Genomic DNA, 18,597 nt, shown 5'->3' with positions numbered 1-18,597 from the left:
CCTTTTGGGCCAGGCCAAACCCTTGACTCAGTCTAGCTCCTGGGATAAATTTTCCAGTCGTCCACACTGCCTCCTAACCCGTGGCTCTCTTTCTGCCACAAACTGCCCTGTGGCCCACAGCGTGTGTACCAACAGTCACTTTCCTCCTGCAGGAAGATGGAGACATCAGCCTGACCAGAGACGTACTGTCCTCTATGACTCCTCACTCAAGAAAACCCACCCGACTCCCAAACTCAGGACTCAGGCCAACCTGAGACCTTCTGAAATCCCTAGCCCTGAGAAGCTAGCTGGAGACCTCCTCCTTACTGACCCAAGACCCCTTGCCTGAATCCAGCTTCCCATTCTGTAGGTTGCTCCAGAACCTGCCCAAAACAGGTGAAGAAGATTCCAGGAGAATCTGTGCCTGCTGGAGTATCCCCTCCAGGGCCCTGCAGGTGTCTACCTTGCCCCCAGCCAGGCATCCCCTGGTATAGGGAGGTGACCTTCCAGGCCACAATTTCCAGCTACAGCTGGAGCAGAGTTAGACGTAGGTTCCAGGAGGTGAAACAGGCAGGGCAGGACATGCAGCATGGGAAGCCACCTCTGGAGCCACGGGCACATGCCTGGCACCTCATCCCTGAGATGCCCTCTCTGCATAAGCAGGCACTGTGTGTGGATCACAGCTGGGCAAGATGGAACCCTGTGAGTCATAGGCACAGGCTGCCGGGCAGAGACGGGCAGGGCAGGGAGCAGGCAGCACTTGCCCTAGCCTTGCCTCCAAGAAGCCTGGAGAACAGCCCTGTGTGAGAGGGAGGGTGCACACAAGCCTTTGCCTAAGCCACTGCTCAGAACGACATGGGCACTGGCATCTTCCCTGGCCCCAGAGGTTACATGGCAGGGCAGCCTCTGGGCAGGGAAGCAGCACAATACTCTGGAAGCTCTATCATCCAGTCACGAGACAGCTGGGGTGAAGGACTGGCAGATGGGTTCAGAAAAGAGCCACCTGCTGTGTGCCCTCTGGGGGCATACCCCACCTGGCCTGGCCAACAGCTGTTTTCATGAACATTTGAGTTTTGGGAGAAACAGCAATAAACGTGCTGTGCTCTCCCCCAGGAAAGCCCCGCTGCTCCCCTGTTCTCCATACTGGGCCCGTTCAGGGAAGAGTTACCCCTGGTGGTGTGGATCATGGGACTGGCCTTCTCACCTCTGCATTCCTGCTCTGCATCACCCTGGTACCCATGCTGACACCTGGAGCACGAGCAGCCCCCAAATCCCACCCGGCAGGTGCACTGACCTGTGACCTGAGGGAAGAGAGCGTGGGCCCGTGAGTAGGAACACTGATCCTCCTCTGGGCCAGGGAGAAGGACACAGGTGTTCAGAGGCAGTGTATGCACACCAAGCACAGAGTCTTCTCCCTCCCCAATTCCTGCCCCAGGCAGCACCCACAATGATGCCTGGCTGAAGGCTTCTCCCTTCCGGCTTCCTCTGGCCTGACCTCCTTGGCCAGCCCCCACCTTCCCACATGGCCAGCCTCCACAGACCCTCTGGGTTCTCAACTCCTGTCCTGCTGTTTTTTGCTTCTCCGTGTCCTGATCTGAACCCCCCGCTGTCGCCATACCTTCACTCTCATGCCTCCTTCACCCTGACTCCCACCGTCTCTTTGCTCAGGACCAAGAACCCACACTTCAGGCCTCATTTCATTTGGTTGCTGACCACTTGCCTCCTAGAAACTCTTGCTCACAGTGGCATCCCCCTCTGCCTGCATCAGCTCTTAATCCCCACCCTTTACCTGTGTCTCCTCAGCCTCCCCACCCAACCCCTGCCATGTTCACTCCACTTGCTGGGACCCATTCACGGTGGGTCACCCACGCACTAGCACACAGCTGCATGGGGGGGGGGTCAGGCATGTGTGCTCTCATGTCTGCTTACACCACCAAGTCCCGCCACTACCTTACAGTTGATGTCACACAAAACCAGAGACTCACACAGCTGTTCACAGCTACACCCCCCAGTGCTAGTGGCCATGTGAACCCTCACACCAGGCACAAGTAACACCTTGTCAGAGACACACACACCTTCACTCACACCCGGACACTGCCACAAGCCATGTGCAATGTGGCCTCACTCATGGGTGACATGCCGGCTGCACAGTGTGTTGTGTATGGCAGTCGCAGGGCTCACAGCCCCGGGGTCCCCCCAGGTTCCAGAAGAGGGTGGCACAGTGGCTACAGTCCCGCTCCAGTGTGTGCAGGTAGTAAGAGCACAGCCCGCTGACCTGGTCGCAGAAGCAGGCTTCAGCCTGAGAGGTGCACCATGCCGGAACAGTGTCCCAGGGGTCACAGCTGCAGCTGTGAAGAGGAAAAGGAAGGGTCTGAGGAAGGAGAACCCACCCACCTGCTTTGGGATGTTCTCACCCATCCTAGCCACACACTCATGCCAGCAGCCCCGTGGATGCAGAACACTGCCATGGAAGCCAGGCCTGCAATGGGCACAGTGGCAACCGGCAAGGGTGCCTGGCATGTGCACTGCCCACTCACAGGGCTACAGATGGTACCAGTGGCCCCTCGGTGTGGCAGTGACACTCTGCGGGGAATGACAGGGCCATCAAGCCATGAGGAGAAAGGAGATGGTTGTTCCCAGACCCCACTGCAGCCAGTGGGCCCGAAGCCATGTTCCAGACATGCGGTGGTCACAGGTACGACCAATGATATTAGGACGGGGGCACTGCCCACCTGGTGGGGCGCACTCAGTACTCAGGGAACCCTAGGGGTGGCACTCACATGCTGGCAGGAGAAAGAGCAAGATAAGGTGAACCTCACGGTGCTTCCTGCACCCGCCATGCTGCAGCCCCCTTAAGCCAGGGCTGCATACTCACCAGGGCCACCCCCGTGGAGCAAGGCCGAGATGCTGCAGGCAAGGCAGGCATGAACCTCAGGAATGGTGCTGGGGAGGCCAGTCTTGGCTGCCTCCATGCTGCCCGCCTTGTGGAGTTCCTGTAAGTGCCCCGTGGACCCAGGGTCCACAGATCTCAGCCCAGGCAACTCCTTCACACAGTCTAGTAGGAGGGTAGAGGGTGGCGGGAAGAGGGCAGTGAGCCCAGCCTCACTCACTGACACCTATTAATTACCCTTCCTTACAGTGGATTTCAGAGCCCCTTCCTGCCCCTTTTCCTAGTTCTCTTCTGAGTCTCTTTCTCATTCCTGTCCAATGGCTCCCATCTAGTCCAGGCAATGCCACCTCTCGCTCAGAATCACTACAGCAGCCTCCCCCTAATAATCCACTCTCCCCCACAAATCTTCCTTGTTCAAGACCCTGCCATGGCTCCCCACTGCCCCACAATAAAAGTTAAGCCCCTCCTCTGGCCCATAGGTTCTTGGAGGTCTGGTGGCTGCCTGTTCTCCTCTTCTGTCCTTGGCATGGGCTCTGTGACTGCCTGGATCAGCCTCCTTACACTATCGATCCACCTGTCTTAATTCTCTTGGTGCAACTCCGGGCCTCTGTGATGCCTACTCCCCAGCCCTACAACATCCACATCACTATGCTATAATTTATCTCACCCAGATACGGGGTGGAGCCCCTAGGACCTCACTGAATCCAGAAGGATAGTGCTCCCCTCATGTCTCCGCACCCCCTTGGTCCTCCATAGTTGCAGAATCATGGAGTAACATGTCCCTGGTTCAAAGCAGAAAGGTCTGGATAAAACCACAGGTCTGCAGGGAAGGTGGGCTAAGGAGGCCGTGATCATGTGGCCCCAGGGGTATCCCATTTCTGGTGCCTTCAGTATTTCATCCTATGACCCATGCAAAAAAGACCAACTTCTTAACTCTTGCTGTTTTACCTTCAGTCTCTGTTTTGATTGCTCTACGACATGATGAGATTCCAGATTGGAGATTTTCCACTTTGAGTGTTGTTTCAAATGTGTTGGCAGCATAACAGGGTTTTGCTATTGGGGGTTCTAGGGTCCTGCCTATCTGTGTGCATAGGTCAAGGCCACCTGGAACAGCTGCTGTGAGCGCAGATGGGCACAGTGGGTGCTCCTGGGCAGGAACTGGGCACAAACACAGACTAATGCCTGTCAGTCTTCGGTGCCTGTGGTTAGGGGTCAGCAGTCATACAGCTGCCCCTGCCCACCACCCAGAATCACCCATTCACCTGCTTGGCACCTATGTCATGGACCTTGGTCTCATAGCACAGGATAATGTCATACTCCAAGGCATGAGGCACTGTGGGCGCCAGCAGAGAGAGGCCAGCCCCATCAACCACATGTACAAACCCCAAGGCAGTCTGCAAGAGCAGGGGCTCCTCTGGGGCCTGGATGTGAGACACAGACTCCTAGACCCAGATCACCCCAGACCTGGACCTCAAGACTTAGGTTCCCATTATCCCAAGACCTTAGGGACCCATATCGCCAGGCCTTGGGCCCCATCCCTACTAAGACCCTAGCAACCTATGACCCCACCCTCTTCCTCAGACTCCTCACTTTGGGCAGCTGGGTGCTGTAATAGGCTTGCCTAGCAGGGTGGCAAGCACACCAAGGGTCACGCTGTCTCCAAAGTCGGGGCCGGAGCCAATGAGGAGAGGTCCCTGAGGTTTGTGTACAGTGGGCAGGAGGCGGCCAGGGGGCTCCCTGGGGGCAAGCTGGGTGTCAGGGTCCTCCAACATTCTGGCCCTCTCTTCTCCCACATTACCCTGAAAATATGGGTTCTAAAACACCAAACCTCTGACCATGACTTTCTCACCTTCCTAATCTTACTGAGCCTTTTATTCCAACTGGTTTTCTCTATACACTCCCTCTCTCCCCCTGAAAACCAAGTCTGAGCCTTGGTTTCCTCCTGCCCTTGCCCCTACCCCTCCCAGACCCTCACAGGTGACTGGGGGTCAGTTGGCTGGAGGCCCTGGCGAAGCTCAGCTTCAGCAGTGGCTTGGTCAAGAGCATCACAGAAGTGCCCATATTAGAGTTCATGGCAGTGGCAGCCACGGAGGGTGGCACAGGCAGAGGCCCTCCCCAGTAGAACACCTGAGCAAGCATGGGGGGAGGGACAGTCAACTCTTGATTCTTAACACCGGATCCCAGTTCCCAGGCCCTGCCTTGTACCTGTTGCTGTAGGCACCCCCAAAGTCACAGTCACAGGACCGGCAGCCTAGAGAGTCACTGCTCAGACCCCAGAACTCGGGTTGTAAGAGAGAGCAAATAGGTGGAAAAAGGGCAGGAAGATCTAGATCCTGGGAGGTCATATACTGGGACCGCATGTTGCAGGAGGAAAGGGCATAAGCACAGGGCTTGAATGCTTCTCTGCTTACTGCTGAAAGAGGGTGAGGAGACCCCAGTGTACTCACGTACAACTTCATAAGAGGTAAGACGAGGACACTGCAGGGGTTGAAGTAAAAGTTAAACAAAGGATTTACATTCAAGAAGAGGCAAGAAAAGGATGGAACTATTTCTTGGCCTTAGTTCCCTCAAACATGTTTGTTGCAAAACACCTTTAAACCCAGTGCTTTAAACCAATACTGTTGTAACTTGTTTCATCGATTTTCCTTTTTAGGCTCCCAAAGCTCCCACCAGAGGACATATGCTGGTTCAACTAGCTGAGGTGGCATTGACCTGATGACCAGATCAGGGAGTCAAACCAACCCACGTACAAGGCTCAGTCTATAGTCACACTGATTATAGCCTTATATGTATCAGCTTCTAGAAGCTCAGTGCCCAAGACTGAGGTCAAATCAGAAGGTGGGTCAAAGCTTACCAGACAACTGCTACAGTCCCATCCAGAGACAAAGCGTTTGCAGTGATAGGCACTGCTGGAGGAATCACAGGCATGAGTGCCACAGACCTGGCCCTGGGGGTCACACCTGCAGGCTAGGGCACAGGGCTCTCAGGGTGCTACTGGGACTGCTACAGGGGTAAGCACATGCATGTGTTATTAGGGGAATGATTGGGAGGAGAGCAAGGACATGGGGTTTGGAGTCCACTCCCAGGGTAACTCACACTGGCCACCTCCTGTGTGGGTAGGGCTGAGGCCAGAGTGACCAGGCTGGCAGAAGTCACAGCGCTGGCCCCAGACATGAAATTTGCAGCGACACTGCCTAGAGAGGAGGCCACAGGTCTCATCTGGGCATCACACAAACCATCTTCCAGAGTCCTTACAGGGTCACAGTCACAGGCTGGATCATGGGTCAGAGGTGAGGACAGAGTTAGGTCAGAGGTCACCATGGAGCTAAAGGATCAGGGTCAGAGTTGGGACTGGGGATTTGAGGGCTCACGTTTGCAAGAGTGAAGGGAACGGGGATCCTCCCTGGGATTTCAGTAGAAGAAGAGCTGGCAGGGCTCACAGTGGCGCTCAGCTGTGTTGTGCTAACATGTGTCACACACACCTCCACTCACATTGCCAGATGCCAGATACAAGGGCATGTCAAAGTGACAACTGTGGGCATGCCCATTCCACTTGCATTCTAGTGCAGAACAAGGAAGGTGGATATGGAGTGCGCTGGCCCGGGCAAGTATGGCCAGTCAGAGAGGGCATAGCACCTACCCTGGCAAGTGTGAGGCTGCCCAGGCTCTGCTGCACACCATGGGTGGTTCTGGTACAGGTCCTGGCAGTGCTCACAGTGGGTACCAACTGTGTGGTGGTGGCAGACGCAAAGGCCATGCACCTGCTAGGGAGGAGGGCAAGGTGAGTCTGCCCCAGTCCCCTGAGCTTGCCCACTCCTTCAGCCACAGGATGCCCCTCTCGTGGTGCTCACCATGCCTTTCACATTGGTGTGGGTCCCAGCTGTGGTCTTATACGCAGAGGCATGGGCATGGCACAGGGAGCTGCCTCTCGCCACGAGCTCATAAAGGGCATAGTAGTAGAAGGGGTGTCCCTTTAGGCCTCCCAGCGGTCACCCAGTTTGTGCAGTTTGGAGAAGTTCACATGAAGTTTGTCACACACAGGAGCCTTGGGGACACAGACCGGGGCGGGGGGATGTGTGTGTCTCAGGCACACTGGGCATCATTCCTCTATGGCTGGGATGGAAGGGGGAGGAATGGGATATGGTCTCGTCTCTCTGTGTCACTACAGCCACCTCCTCCAGCATTCATGCTGTGGCATGCCCCTATTCCTGCTCCTCTGAGCATACCATCTCAGGATGACTATGGCCTAATGGTGATAATTCCTTCTGCACAGCTCCTGCTCTGGTATCACTCCTGAGCTGAGACCGGACCATCCCACTGCTTCCTGGACACCCCATCCTGGAATCACTAGATAGCTGAAAGCTACTTCCCCAGTGCAATAAAGCATTCCATTCCCCAGCCCACCATCAAAACTACAAATCAGTTTATCATTCAGCCAAACCATCTATGGTATTAGTTCGCTTATTTATCCACTGTTTTTCTCACATGTCAGCTACAAGAAGACAGATACCTTGTCTATCTGCTCCCCGCTAAGCACTGCTCAGTAGATAGATGCTTGGCACACCACAGAGCTCAATGGGCACTTGCTCAATGTACACATGGGAGAGATGGGTCCATGGCTTCATTCTGCTCTACAGCTTATGAGCCAAGGTTATCTCTTGTACTGCTCCTTTGCCAGATGTCTCGCTCCTGATCAGAAGAGCAACAGCTGCTTGGAAACCTAGCATGGGGACTTAGTGAGTAGTTGGTAATAACCAGTCAAGGTGGATGGAGAGTGCAGAGAAAAAGCTAGTTTGGGATATGTCCTGCTCTGGTACTGACCTGACCTGACTCTGGGCTCTCCCGCTGGATTTAGGTTATGCGTCTTTGTCTTTCAAGACTCCTGCCTTACAAGAAAGAGGGTACAACCTAGAGACGCCCTGGCGCCACCTAAAGGCAGCTGCAGAGCTGCAGGGTACCAATAAGGCCCAGCTGATGAATCAGGGCAGGGCAACACCAAGGGACCAGGATGGGGGCAGTGAAGGAGGCTCATAAAAGGAACAGTTGAGGTTCAGTGATAGGTGCAGTGATGGGGTACATTGTTGGGGGCTGGCAAAGAAAAGTAGTAATGAGAACTGCAATGGGGCCCCACATAGGAGTTATGATGGGGCAGAGATGGAAACAGCTACACATAGACCCTATTCACTGGGCATAGGTATGGGGAACAGTGATGGGACAGGAATGGAGGGCCATAACAGGGCCCACAATAGGGAACCATGATGGGGCAGAGCTGAAGAATGATCCTGGGTTGCCTGCCATCCCTGCCCCACTTGTGCACACACAGGACCTCCCCCCACCCCCACTCCCCCAGTATCTGGCTGTCCTAACATGCAAGGAGTACAGGATTGGCTCTGGGGACGATTACCCTGAATCTTGGGGTTGTTTGGGTCCTCCACCAGAATGGCTAGGTCCAGAACTTTTGAAAACTACCTGAGAGAAGAAAGCAAACCTGAGCCTCTGGCTTCACCCCAGGGCCCAAACCCCCCTTCCTCTGGGTCTGACCTCACCCTCAGTGGAAGGCCTGATGTCAGAGCAATGCTGGTCACAAACAAGGTCACTGACTCTGTGGCCAGGAGGAGCAGGAAGGATCCCAGGAAGAACGCCTGAGCAGCTGTAGGCAAAGAATCAGTACACATGCCAGGAATGGCTGTGGTCCACTGAGCACTCCAGGAGCAGAGGTGCTGGGCGGAATGTCTGGGGAGAGGAGGGGATCCTTGGGTCACCAGGGGCAAACATCACTGGTGGCCACCATGTCAGGAGGCACAGAGTAAGCCTTCTGGCAGGGGCACTGGAATATCTTGAAAGTCATGGTGAGGTGGGTAAAGTAGAAGGCACTCTCTGGGTCTAGCTGGATGGTGGCATTCTCAACACCTACAACCACAAGGCTTGTCGGAGTGACCAGGCCCTGACCCTAGACCTGCACACATGGGCACACGGGTACCCTCACCACTCTCTGCCTGCCACCAGGTCTTGTTGCTGTCACGACCACCATTCCAGATCACATTCTCAATGCTATGGCCTCCCTGGTCCCAAGAGTCACAAAAGAAGCAATTATCAGATTCCTGGGGGAATGCCCAAGGAGAATGACAAGAGGTACGTGGTTGGCCTCCAATTCCAAAATTGGGCAGCAAAGTCCTCCCCTGCAAGCCCCCAGCAATGACCTGAAGCCCCACAAGGCCAAACCTGCCCAGGAAAACCCAGAGATACCATCTCCAGAGCCCTCACACTCCTCCCCACCTGCAGGTGACTGATAATGCAGTAAGGCTCGGGGCCTCGGAGGCCACAGGTGGTGAGGCTCGAAAATTGTGGCCATGGCCAACCAATCAAGTTGCCAGCAGGTGGTTAGCAGCTGCCCCTTGAGCAGCTGGGTGGGGGTAGTGCCCATCACCTCTCCAGCAATTGTTCTGAGAGCCTGGACTGGGAAGGATAGGATCTGAGTAGGGATCCTAGGGGTAACCCTCACCTCACTCTGCCCCACAGGGAGGCCTGGAGAGTTCTCCCCCTCTGGATGGCTCTCAGGAAACAGGCAACCTCTCACCCCCTGGTGGCAGCAGCAGCAGAACTGAAAGGAGTACTAGACTGCAAAGGAGGAGGCCTAGCCTGGCTGGGGTTCCTGGGCCATGGGAGCTGGAATCAGGCCTGAGAGGAGGAAGAGTGGCAAGCAGGCTGCCCTTGAGGAGCGGGGTGTGGCCCCATACGCACATGGTAGATGAAAGCAGGACTGCCAGACACAAGGAGCATGCAGTGCTGTGAAGTCACAGGGAGGCTCAGAGCAAGGGTGTTGCCAGAGCCTGGGAACCAAGGGAGGCCGTGCCCTATTAATGGCACCCACCGAAATCAGAAGAAAAGGTAGGGAAGGGGTACCAAAAAGCAAGCAGAACTTCTCTATAGGTCCGCCATCCAATGCAGCTAGCGCTAGTGAAGCCAGGGTTCAGACTAACCCCCAGAGACAGAGATCCAATTCTCATTCAAATGAGGCTCCCCCCACCCCCCCAACCCTGAAAGGCTGCTGGTCTCTAGGAGCCTCTGGGGAATGTGTCCCCCTCCCTGCCAGCCCCAGCCATTGCCTTTCAGGCTGGGCAGACAGGGAAGTTCTGGCAGATGGGCTGGGAGTTAGTTTTTATCGGGGGCCCAGCCCCCTCTCCAAAGCAGGACAAGCCTTTGGTGTCTGAAACACACACAGGCCCCTGTCGGGAAGCTTGATTAAGGCTGGACCTGGGAACAGCGTGCTTGGGACTCAGGCAGAAACCAACGCTGATGGGACGAAGCAGTTATAGAAACTCTCCTGGTTCAGCTAAAACAGTACCCCACGCATCCAAGGAGAAAATTCTGCAGTCAGTGAGGACAGACTCAATGGCTGAACAACCCAGAGCCCTGGCCTTGACTCAACCCCCAAACTGTTGCCACCAACTGAGGAAGTTGAGACTAGAAGGGCAGACAGAGCAGGTTAGGAGACAAGGCCAGGCTGTCTGAATGGCCCCTGGGGAGCGGTACCACAAACATCCCCTTGCCTGGTCTAGAAACCTGCTGGCTGCTGTGTTCCCCACACAGCCACCTTCTGTCCTCTTGCACAGGGCCTGCCTGGATGACAAACCAGTGCAGCCCGAAGGGGAGGTGTGTCACCTGTGGTGGCTCTGCCCCAGTCCTCAGGGGCTGCTTCTCACACATCTAGAGACCAGCACCTCCAGAGGAGCCTGGGAGCTGCTCTTTCCACTCACATCGACAACCTGTCTCAAGCCACCAGGACCCCCTTTGGCAGCCCTACTTCTGGGACACTTTTCCTAGATGCTCAAGCTGGCCTACCAGCAGCTACAAACACAAAAAAGACCATGAAGGGTGGGCCGGGAGACTGGAAGGTGGAAAGGTATAAAACGTGATAGATGGAACAGTGGAGGTACAACTTGAAGAATAACAAATCACAGTGCATCGCGCCATGAGAACATCCTTCCCGCCCACCCATACCACCCCACATCCTCCAGTCTCTGAAAGGAGAATGGTGGCTCACAGGGCCCTGGAGAGGCACCTGGAGTCCTTGGGGTTGTAGAATCCATGGGCATTGCACACTGTGCCACTGGCCACACAGACAACCGGGCTCAGTTTCCCCAAACATAACTTTACGAAGGAATCAGGGTGCTGAGTATGGCAGCAATGGCTGGAGCTGTATTACAGGGGACAGGTTCACATGGAGGATCTGCTGAGCCCGTTGCCGCACCTCATCATCCGAGGACCGCCTGTCCACCTTGATGGCCCGGAATTTCAGCAGCTTTGCTGTTCCAGGCCCTAGCCACGCCTTAGGGGATCGGGACCCAAGTCGTGTTCTTTTCCGGGGAGGAAGATCCTTTGCCTCCTCGGCCCTTTTCCTCTTCTGCCCCACGGTCTCAGGGCGGGTTTTTGGGCCCCTTCTTGCAGTCCTGGCCTGAACAGACCCTTTTGGCCTGCCCCTGCTCCTGGGCTGGGTCCGAGCCACCTTGGCCTTGGCCTGTACCACCTTGGCCTTGGCCTGTACCACCTTGGCCTTGGCCTGCACTGCTTTGGCCTTGGCCCGCACCGCCTTGGCCTTAGCCCGCACTGCCTTGGCTTTGGCCTTGATCTGTGCTGCCTTGGCCTTGGCCCTGATCCGTGCTGCCTGGGCCCTGGCCCTGATCTGTGCTGCCTTGGCTTTTGCCCGAGCCTTGGCAGCTTTGGCCTGTGTTCGAGCCACCTTGGCCTGGGCAGCTCTGGCCGGTGTTCGAGCTGCCTTGGCCTGGGATGTTTTTGTGCCCAGGGCAGAGCCACCTTTCATCCGTAGTCCACTGAGGGACCCGGTGGCCTTGTAGGTCTTGTTCCGGGGTGTAGTGCCTTGTTGGGGTCTGGCCCTGGGGCCTCTGTGAGTCAGACTCTTAGGGCCCTTGCCTGTGGCTTTTCTGGGAGCTTTGGGCCGACAGTTACCCTGCCTCTTCCCTGGACCTTTGCGCAGCTTCAGGGGAGAGTCAGCAAGTGAGAGCTGGAGTGACTGTGCCTTGTGCTTGGCACCCAGGCAGGGCATGGGAGCCTTTAGTGGAACCAGGGCCTCAAGGACAACAGAGAGCCGCATAGCAGGGTAGACACCTGGATAGAGGTGGGTGGGGAAGCCCACTGCTGCACCCCGGGCACGGCTGGCACTTGACTGCTTTAGGGAGCTCAGCAGCAGGTTGGTGGTAGCATGCTTGGAAAGGGCTGGTGTGGATGCTTTGGCCAGTCTTCCAGATAGTGGCATAGGGAGCAGCGTGGCCCGGCCTGCAGGCAGCCGCATAGCAGTTCGGGGAGCACTGGCTGGAGGTGATGTGGCAGCTGGGGTGGGGGCACGGGCTTGCAGCTTCGTCTGGCTTGGGGGGTTGGCTGTACATGAACTATAGCCATAGACATCACCGCTGCGAAGGATGGTGGGTTGGAAGCCATCATCCCGCAGGCCCTGCAGGAAGGCTACAAGCTGGGCCTCTGTGGCACTGAGATCCTGGCTCATGGGGTTAAAGACAAGCAGCGCCTCCTCCAGGGCCTTCTTCCCTGCCGTGGAGATCCGCGACCAGGAGTGCACAGCTTTCTCCTCCACATGCTGCACCACGCTCATGGCATTAGGCACTGCAGATCAGCCTGGGTATCCACAAACCAGCGCTCGGCACCTCCAAGACAAGAGGAAAAGAATCAATAAGAACGGCACCGAGGGGCACCTGGCTGGCTCAGCTGGTGGAGCATGCTTCTCTTGATCTTGGGGTCGTGAGTTCAAGCCCCATGTTGAGTGTAGAGATTACTTACAAAAAATGGTAATACTTCGGATATATTGCATTAAAGAAAAGATATCATTACACAAAAACAAAAATAAAAACAAAAACAAAAACCCAGCACTGAGATAAGGGGCGAGGCAGGTAGATAAGTCCATCAGCGCTTGCATTCTCCATGATAACAACTATCCATACAAAGGGCCTGGCCAGAGTGAGCCACTGCTTGGGGCAAAACCCTGGTCTCCTGAACTCCTGGCAGAGTGAGGACTGGGTCAGCAGGGGTACCCACATGGGTTAGAGGCAGTTTCTTCAAGATAAATGTCCAGAAGCTCATGAGAGCCATCCAAACTGCTGTTGGGTCCCTGGGAAGATTTGGGCTTGGTTGGCCTGTTTTAATTCAATTTTCCATTTTCTAAGGCCAGAAACCTGGGATTAGACTAAACCCTGGGAATGCAGGTATGTCTTCAAGGAGCCCTATACAGAAGGCAAGAAAGAGACCATCAAAGTTCTTGGGAGTGCACACTGGCACCCAGCCCAGCTTGCCAGAGTCAGAGAAAGATTCCTAGGAGAGGCAATACCTTGATGGGACAAAACTGAGGAATGGAACTCCAGATGGAAATGGAGCAAAGAGGGGAAGAACTTATGCAATGGCTTGGAAATGAGAAACAGTAAGGCTCATTTAATGTGTGTGAGTGGAGTCCGTGGTCAGGGCTCAGAGGTCTAGATGGAAAAACAGTTAAAAGCAGGACAACGTGAGCCTTGAAGTCATGACCATCCCTGTTACTCCAGATGCTGTTGTTCAGGTGTTGGGGGGGAGGGGCGAACCTCCCCGACTACCAGAAGTTTTGCTTTCAGAGTCCCCAGACAGGCTCAGAGGTCTGATTCTGGCACTGTAATTGTGGAGAATAACCCCAAAGCAAGAGTCAGACTCTCCTTCAACAGAAACTAAGAAGATAAGCAGCAGGTATAAAACACACGTCTGAGCAATCAGCCAGCCAGCCTGGGGGCCAGGCAGCCAGACCAAGAGCCCAAGGTCTGGCAGCCAAAGGCTCCAACAGGATGGTTAATAAAGTGGACACTAGAAATTTGAGCTGTCCTAACTAGGGTCTGGAGGCTGCAGACCTCAGTACAGCCCAAATGGGAGTTGTCTGGGAACACCCAACTTGTCCCAGACTTTCTCTCTGAAGAAGCTGTGGACTGTCAGTCAGGACTAATGTCTAATACCCAACCCAACACCGAGGGTTCCCAAAGGGAGCTCCCCAGCTGTACTGAAGCATTAAAAGATCAGCTGGGATCAGGCAGGTCCCTGGGGCCAGGAGGCGCGTCTGTGCAGCTTCTTCCTACCGCCCTAATGGAGCAGAGGAAGTTTTCAGAATCCCCTGGAGGAAGTGCCCTGGGGCTCTTTGTTTGGAAACATTCTCGGATCCTCAGGTGTCTCGGGCACTTCCTCTCTCCAGAGGCCATTCTCCAAGCACAATTTTTGCACATGACTTTAGTTCTTTTATTTTTTTTTTTCCAGGGGGTGTAGTTCCCAGGACTGTGAACTGTTGAATAGGGAGGGGCCTGTTTCCCCAAAGGCACAGATATTGGGGGTGAACTGGGGGCTCTTCTGCCCAGGTCGGTCTAGACTCTTGGAGGGTCTTCTGGGCCTTCCAAGAGGCTCCGGAAACAGGCTGCAGTCTGGCCCCTGACTTCCCTTCACACGTGCCCCAGGGGCCGACAGGGAAGTTGATGAAAGATGGGGGCCGGGAGAGGCCTCATCCAAGGGGGACCGGGTTGGGGCAGATCAGGGTCATTGGCCTGGGAGTCTGTGTCCCTGGGGCCTGAGCCGCGGATAGGAGCAGGGATCTTGGAGGCAGCGAAACGCGAGGGGCGGGCGGGGCCAGCGGGGCGAGCCCGACCGGGTCGCGCAGCCCCAGGGTGGGGTCGCTGGGCAAGGGGTAGGGAGGTGGGGGGAATCTTGGCCAGGCCGGTGGAGGGCGCGGGTCTCGAAAGAGCCGGCCGCCCGGCCCATCCGCCCCGTCGCCTCGCGGACGGCCCCTCCGCGGCGCGGCTAGGCCCATGGCCCCAACCTACCGGCGCCGCCGCGGGGACCCAGGACGCGCCTCTGCGCCGCCTCCGCTGCTCCAACATGGCCGCCCGCTGCGCACCGGAAGTGCGCTGCACTTCCGCTTCCGGGACCTGGCCCGCCCCAGTGACCCTTGACCCCCCGAGACCCCGTTTCCCCCAAAGTCTAGGGACAGGGCAGGTGGGTACCAAGGAAGGCTTCCTGGAGGAGGTGGCAGCGGGGAAGGCTCTAAATCCATCCGGACCTGTGCAGGAGTCTGAGGAGCAGAGGTACACTCAGACTTGTCCCAGACAGGGCTGCTAGGACTGGATTAGGGCCTGACACCCCCTTTGAGGGACCTGGTGGTGCAGCAACATCTGGGAGGGATTCCCTGCAAGCTCCAAGCCATCCTCCAGGCTCTGGTCCTCCCACAGCCACAGACAGGGCCTACCTCTGTCCCAAGCTCCTGACCAGAAGGAAAGAGAAATGCCTCTTGCCTGCCTGGGAGTGTTGTAGGGGTATCTCCTCAAGGGCAGCAGGCCCTCCACTCTTCCCAAGAATGAGGCCCGCATGTGGGATGAAAGGTTGATGTACACACACATGCTGCACACAATCCCAAAGCTGGGCATGTCCAATCTGAGAGTCCTAGCATACCAGTGTACTTGCCTAGGAACATGTGCATGGGTGTGGTGGGAGAACCCTTGCCCAGCCTCAGCCCCTTCAATGGCAGGAAGTCCTGCCTCCAGTCTTAACTCTGCCCAGAATCCTTATCCTTTTGCCTAGGAGACTGGGACCTCAGTCTTGCTACCTATACCCTGGGGTCAGCAGAGGGCTGGTGGTTACAGGGCCCACTGCCCAAGCAGCATCAGATGCAAGAACACAGATCGAAATGAGCCCTTGAAGTCCGAGAGGTCAGACTCTGACCATAGGCCCCTCTTTGCATGCCCCACCCCCACCCAAGTCCAGGCTGGGAGCCAGCATGGAAGCTCTGGTTTCATAGATGAGATAATGGGGACATATGCTCTTCAGTCAGAGCCTGAACTAGGAGGCAGAAATATTGCCACAACACTTGGATCCTGATATGTGCAATGGTGCCATATTTGGTAGCTGAGGGGTAGGTGAAAGCCTGTGGATGGGTGGGTGGATGCTTCATTTAGGGACTGGTTAATAGCTTTTCTCCCTCCCTGTATGACCTCATGATCCTCAGGCTTGTTCTACATTTCTGCCGATTTAGAAGAGGCTGGACACCCTTAAAGAGAAACACCCAACCTGCCCTAGGCCTCATCTGGTAACTCTGAGCTTCCCAGGACCTCAGCACTGATAAGAGGTCCTCAGTTCCTCTGAGCATAGCCAAGGTGTCCAACAGTAAAATGCAAACTCTCCTCCTCCTTTGGGGTCCGTGCTTCTAGCCCTTCATTCTGTTAGAAAGAAGGGAAATGTGGAGTCCCAAGGTTCAGGGTCTCCTGGTACAATCAGGAAGTCCCATCTTAGTATGCCCAGTCCTCAACTGTGGGTGAGTCCAGTATCTGACCCATCTATGGTTGAGAATTAGCTGCTACTCTCAGGTCCAATCTCACCTCATCTTCTGTGCCAGTTGTCTTCCACAGCTTCTCCAAAGCCAGCAGTGTTGACCTCCCATGTTTAGGGGGAGGCCAGGACAGAATCCAGTCCCATGAAGAGTCAGAGCCAAGCTTCCAGGGATGGCATGGATTCAGGTGTGTCCTGGAAAGGGGAATCCCTCTCTGGTGATGTCCAGCCCAGAGTTCAGTACAAAAATAAAGGACCAGGTAGGGCAGGCCCATCCCCAGGCTGTATTCCTTGCAGACATTAGAACTGGGGGGATAGTAGGGTTAGGGGTCAGGGTCATGGGTACCTAGCATCCTAGGGGGGAAGATGAACCTTCTTCTGCCTCTTGGTGCTCAGTATGTTCCAGACAGAACTCTGGGAGCAAAGTGTGACTTCACCTGGATTTTGGTGGATGCTGACCCTGTAGGCATAACAGGGATTGGAAAGGATGAGGTTGGTAGAGACCACAGGGTCATCCCAGGACCCAGCCCTTGTTCTCCATTTGGCACCTTTTTCAGCCTTGAGTGATGGACCTTAGACCCATTTCCACCTGACCAGAGAGATCTAGTGGAAATCTAGTTGTGAGTGAGACCAGTGGGCCTGGGAGGGATCACCAGGAGGGAGTCTATGTGACAAGGAGAAAAACCAAAGCTGGATCTTGAGGAGCTACTTCCTGGGGAGAAGAGGAAGCAAGGCCTTCAAAAGACTCTGAGAAGCAGGATGAGTTTGAGCAGAGGTGCAAAGGTTACAAGAAATGAACTTTGAAGATGTCAGCAAGATTTCAGTTATGATAAAGACCATAGGGACCTGTAGTATGGTGTTCCATAGTGACTTTGGCAAGAGCAGTTTTGGGGGAGCAGTGGACATAGGGTAGCAGATATCAAGGTGACTGGAGGGGAGGAAAGGGAGACTGGAGGGACTGAGCATACGGGGAGTATCTCAAGGTAGGAAGATTTTAAGTGCTTAATTGGTGGAGAGGGGAAAACATCTAGAAAGGGAAGAGTGGGAAATATAAGGGGTTTTGCAGAGCAGTGTGAACACCCTGTAGAGGAAGGTACTGGTGCCCTAAGTGAAGAGGAAGTTGGGAGCAGAGTCCACCTGTCCATCTGTCTGTTTACCAATTTGCCTGTGACTATGGGTCGATGCACCCTGCTCTGGCCACGGATGGAAGCCTTCTAGCTAGGTTCTGTAACTGGTCTGGGTACAACCATTTCCATGGAGGCCTTCCAACTCCAATTGCCAGCCTGTAAAAGGGGCTGGATACCCTCTCTGGTCATGAAAAGACTCTGCCCACACTCAGGGTTGGCTTCAGAAGTTAGGCAAACCAAGGAGTTAATGCCCCCAAGCAGCTCTCAACCCATGACTGATGGAGATTTGAGAATGAATTCCTCAAGCAACCTTTGTTCTGGGAAGCAACCCAGAAAGATTTGGTCCCAGTTGCCCACAGTGGTAACTTGCTTGATGACACTGCCTTTATTGGCTGCTTTCTCTTTTTGCCACTCCTCCTCTGGTGCGTCCTGGTCTCACCTCCCACATTAACTGTAGGTACTGGTATCTTTGTTTCCAGATGTGCTTCTGGTGAAAGTGAGACATACACCGTCCATGAAAGAGGGACAAGATAGTAGCAAGCACAGACAACCACAAGGAATTCTCCTAGGTGACTGCCAACCTGCACAAACATTCTGGCAGCTCACAGACTTAACCGATACTCTGAATATCCTGAAGATAGGCTGGGCCAGGGCCAGGGTCTGAAATAGATAGGCTCCTGTCACACCAGTTTCCTCTCACCTGATCCCAGAGTTGGCCACAGGCGGGCCCAGGACCCTGGACATGAACAGTCACAAAATGTCTTGGGTTCTTAGTAGCCCAGGCCTCAGGCCCTACAGAGTGTCCTGCATGGGAAGTCCCCTGGCCTCTGACTCTTGAAGCTCATCCCTTGCTCAGAGCTACCCTCCCAGCAAGAACTTCCCCCACACAGGCCTGTGGGAGGGTCTGTCAGGCACTGAGGACGGCATTGCCTGCTCCTCCATCCCCTGCTAGCCTCCATGTCCACCGTAAGACCTCTTCCTTGTCTTGCTATGTGCCTGGGGAGGTGCGACCCAGCCACCGCCCCTAACGAGGCCCAGGCCACGCCCCAAGTGGCCTCCAGGGGGCGCCGCCGCGAAGCCTGTCTTAGAGCTCCTACGAGCTCAGTGCCGGTGGGCGGGCGCCGGCCCCTCAAGCCAGCTGCTTCTGCTGGCCCGCCCGCCGCCCCCCCACCCCACGGTGCTCCCAGGCTGGGTCCCGTTCAGAGCGGTCCCTCACCATACACGTGTTGTGCTGCTCAGTGCTGCCTCAGT

At 55.5% G+C, this 18,597-nt stretch overlaps 1 protein-coding gene and 1 pseudogene across 3 annotated transcripts; both read right to left on the bottom strand.

Moving 5' to 3' along the window:
* Positions 1 to 283: 283 nt before the first annotated feature.
* On the bottom strand, positions 284 to 10,835 carry LOC308349545 (laminin subunit beta-2-like; annotated as a pseudogene). Its single transcript has 16 exons — positions 10,712 to 10,835; positions 8,648 to 8,779; positions 8,416 to 8,519; positions 6,721 to 6,914; positions 6,510 to 6,630; positions 6,241 to 6,429; positions 5,966 to 6,141; positions 5,724 to 5,836; positions 4,845 to 4,996; positions 4,491 to 4,606; positions 4,132 to 4,202; positions 2,855 to 2,972; positions 2,394 to 2,458; positions 2,108 to 2,278; positions 1,184 to 1,280; positions 284 to 699 (listed from the first exon to the last, which is right to left on the bottom strand). The product of its transcript is annotated as a laminin subunit beta-2-like (transcript).
* Positions 10,748 to 18,588, bottom strand: CCDC71 (coiled-coil domain containing 71). Of its 2 annotated transcripts, XM_080816361.1 has the most exons (4): positions 18,563 to 18,588; positions 16,566 to 16,679; positions 16,270 to 16,414; positions 10,762 to 12,546 (listed from the first exon to the last, which is right to left on the bottom strand). In XM_080816361.1, the coding sequence occupies exon 4, from the start codon at positions 12,492 to 12,494 to the stop codon at positions 11,034 to 11,036; it is 1,461 nt and encodes a 486-aa protein (XP_080672487.1). In that variant the 5' UTR covers positions 12,495 to 12,546; positions 16,270 to 16,414; positions 16,566 to 16,679; positions 18,563 to 18,588; the 3' UTR covers positions 10,762 to 11,033. The 2 variants fall into 2 exon arrangements, with proteins under 2 accessions (XP_080672486.1, XP_080672487.1); XM_080816360.1 differs by lacking the exons at positions 16,270 to 16,414; positions 16,566 to 16,679; positions 18,563 to 18,588 and adding an exon at positions 14,722 to 14,791 and having other exon boundaries at positions 10,748 to 12,546.
* Between the last annotated feature and the right edge of the window lie 9 nt (positions 18,589 to 18,597).

This window comes from Martes martes (genome assembly GCF_963455335.1).
Source record: "Martes martes genome assembly, chromosome: 1".
Lineage (NCBI taxonomy): Eukaryota > Metazoa > Chordata > Mammalia > Carnivora > Mustelidae > Martes > Martes martes.
The sequence above is the reverse complement of the archived record's forward strand: the minus strand, read 5'-3'. Positions and strand labels throughout refer to the sequence as shown.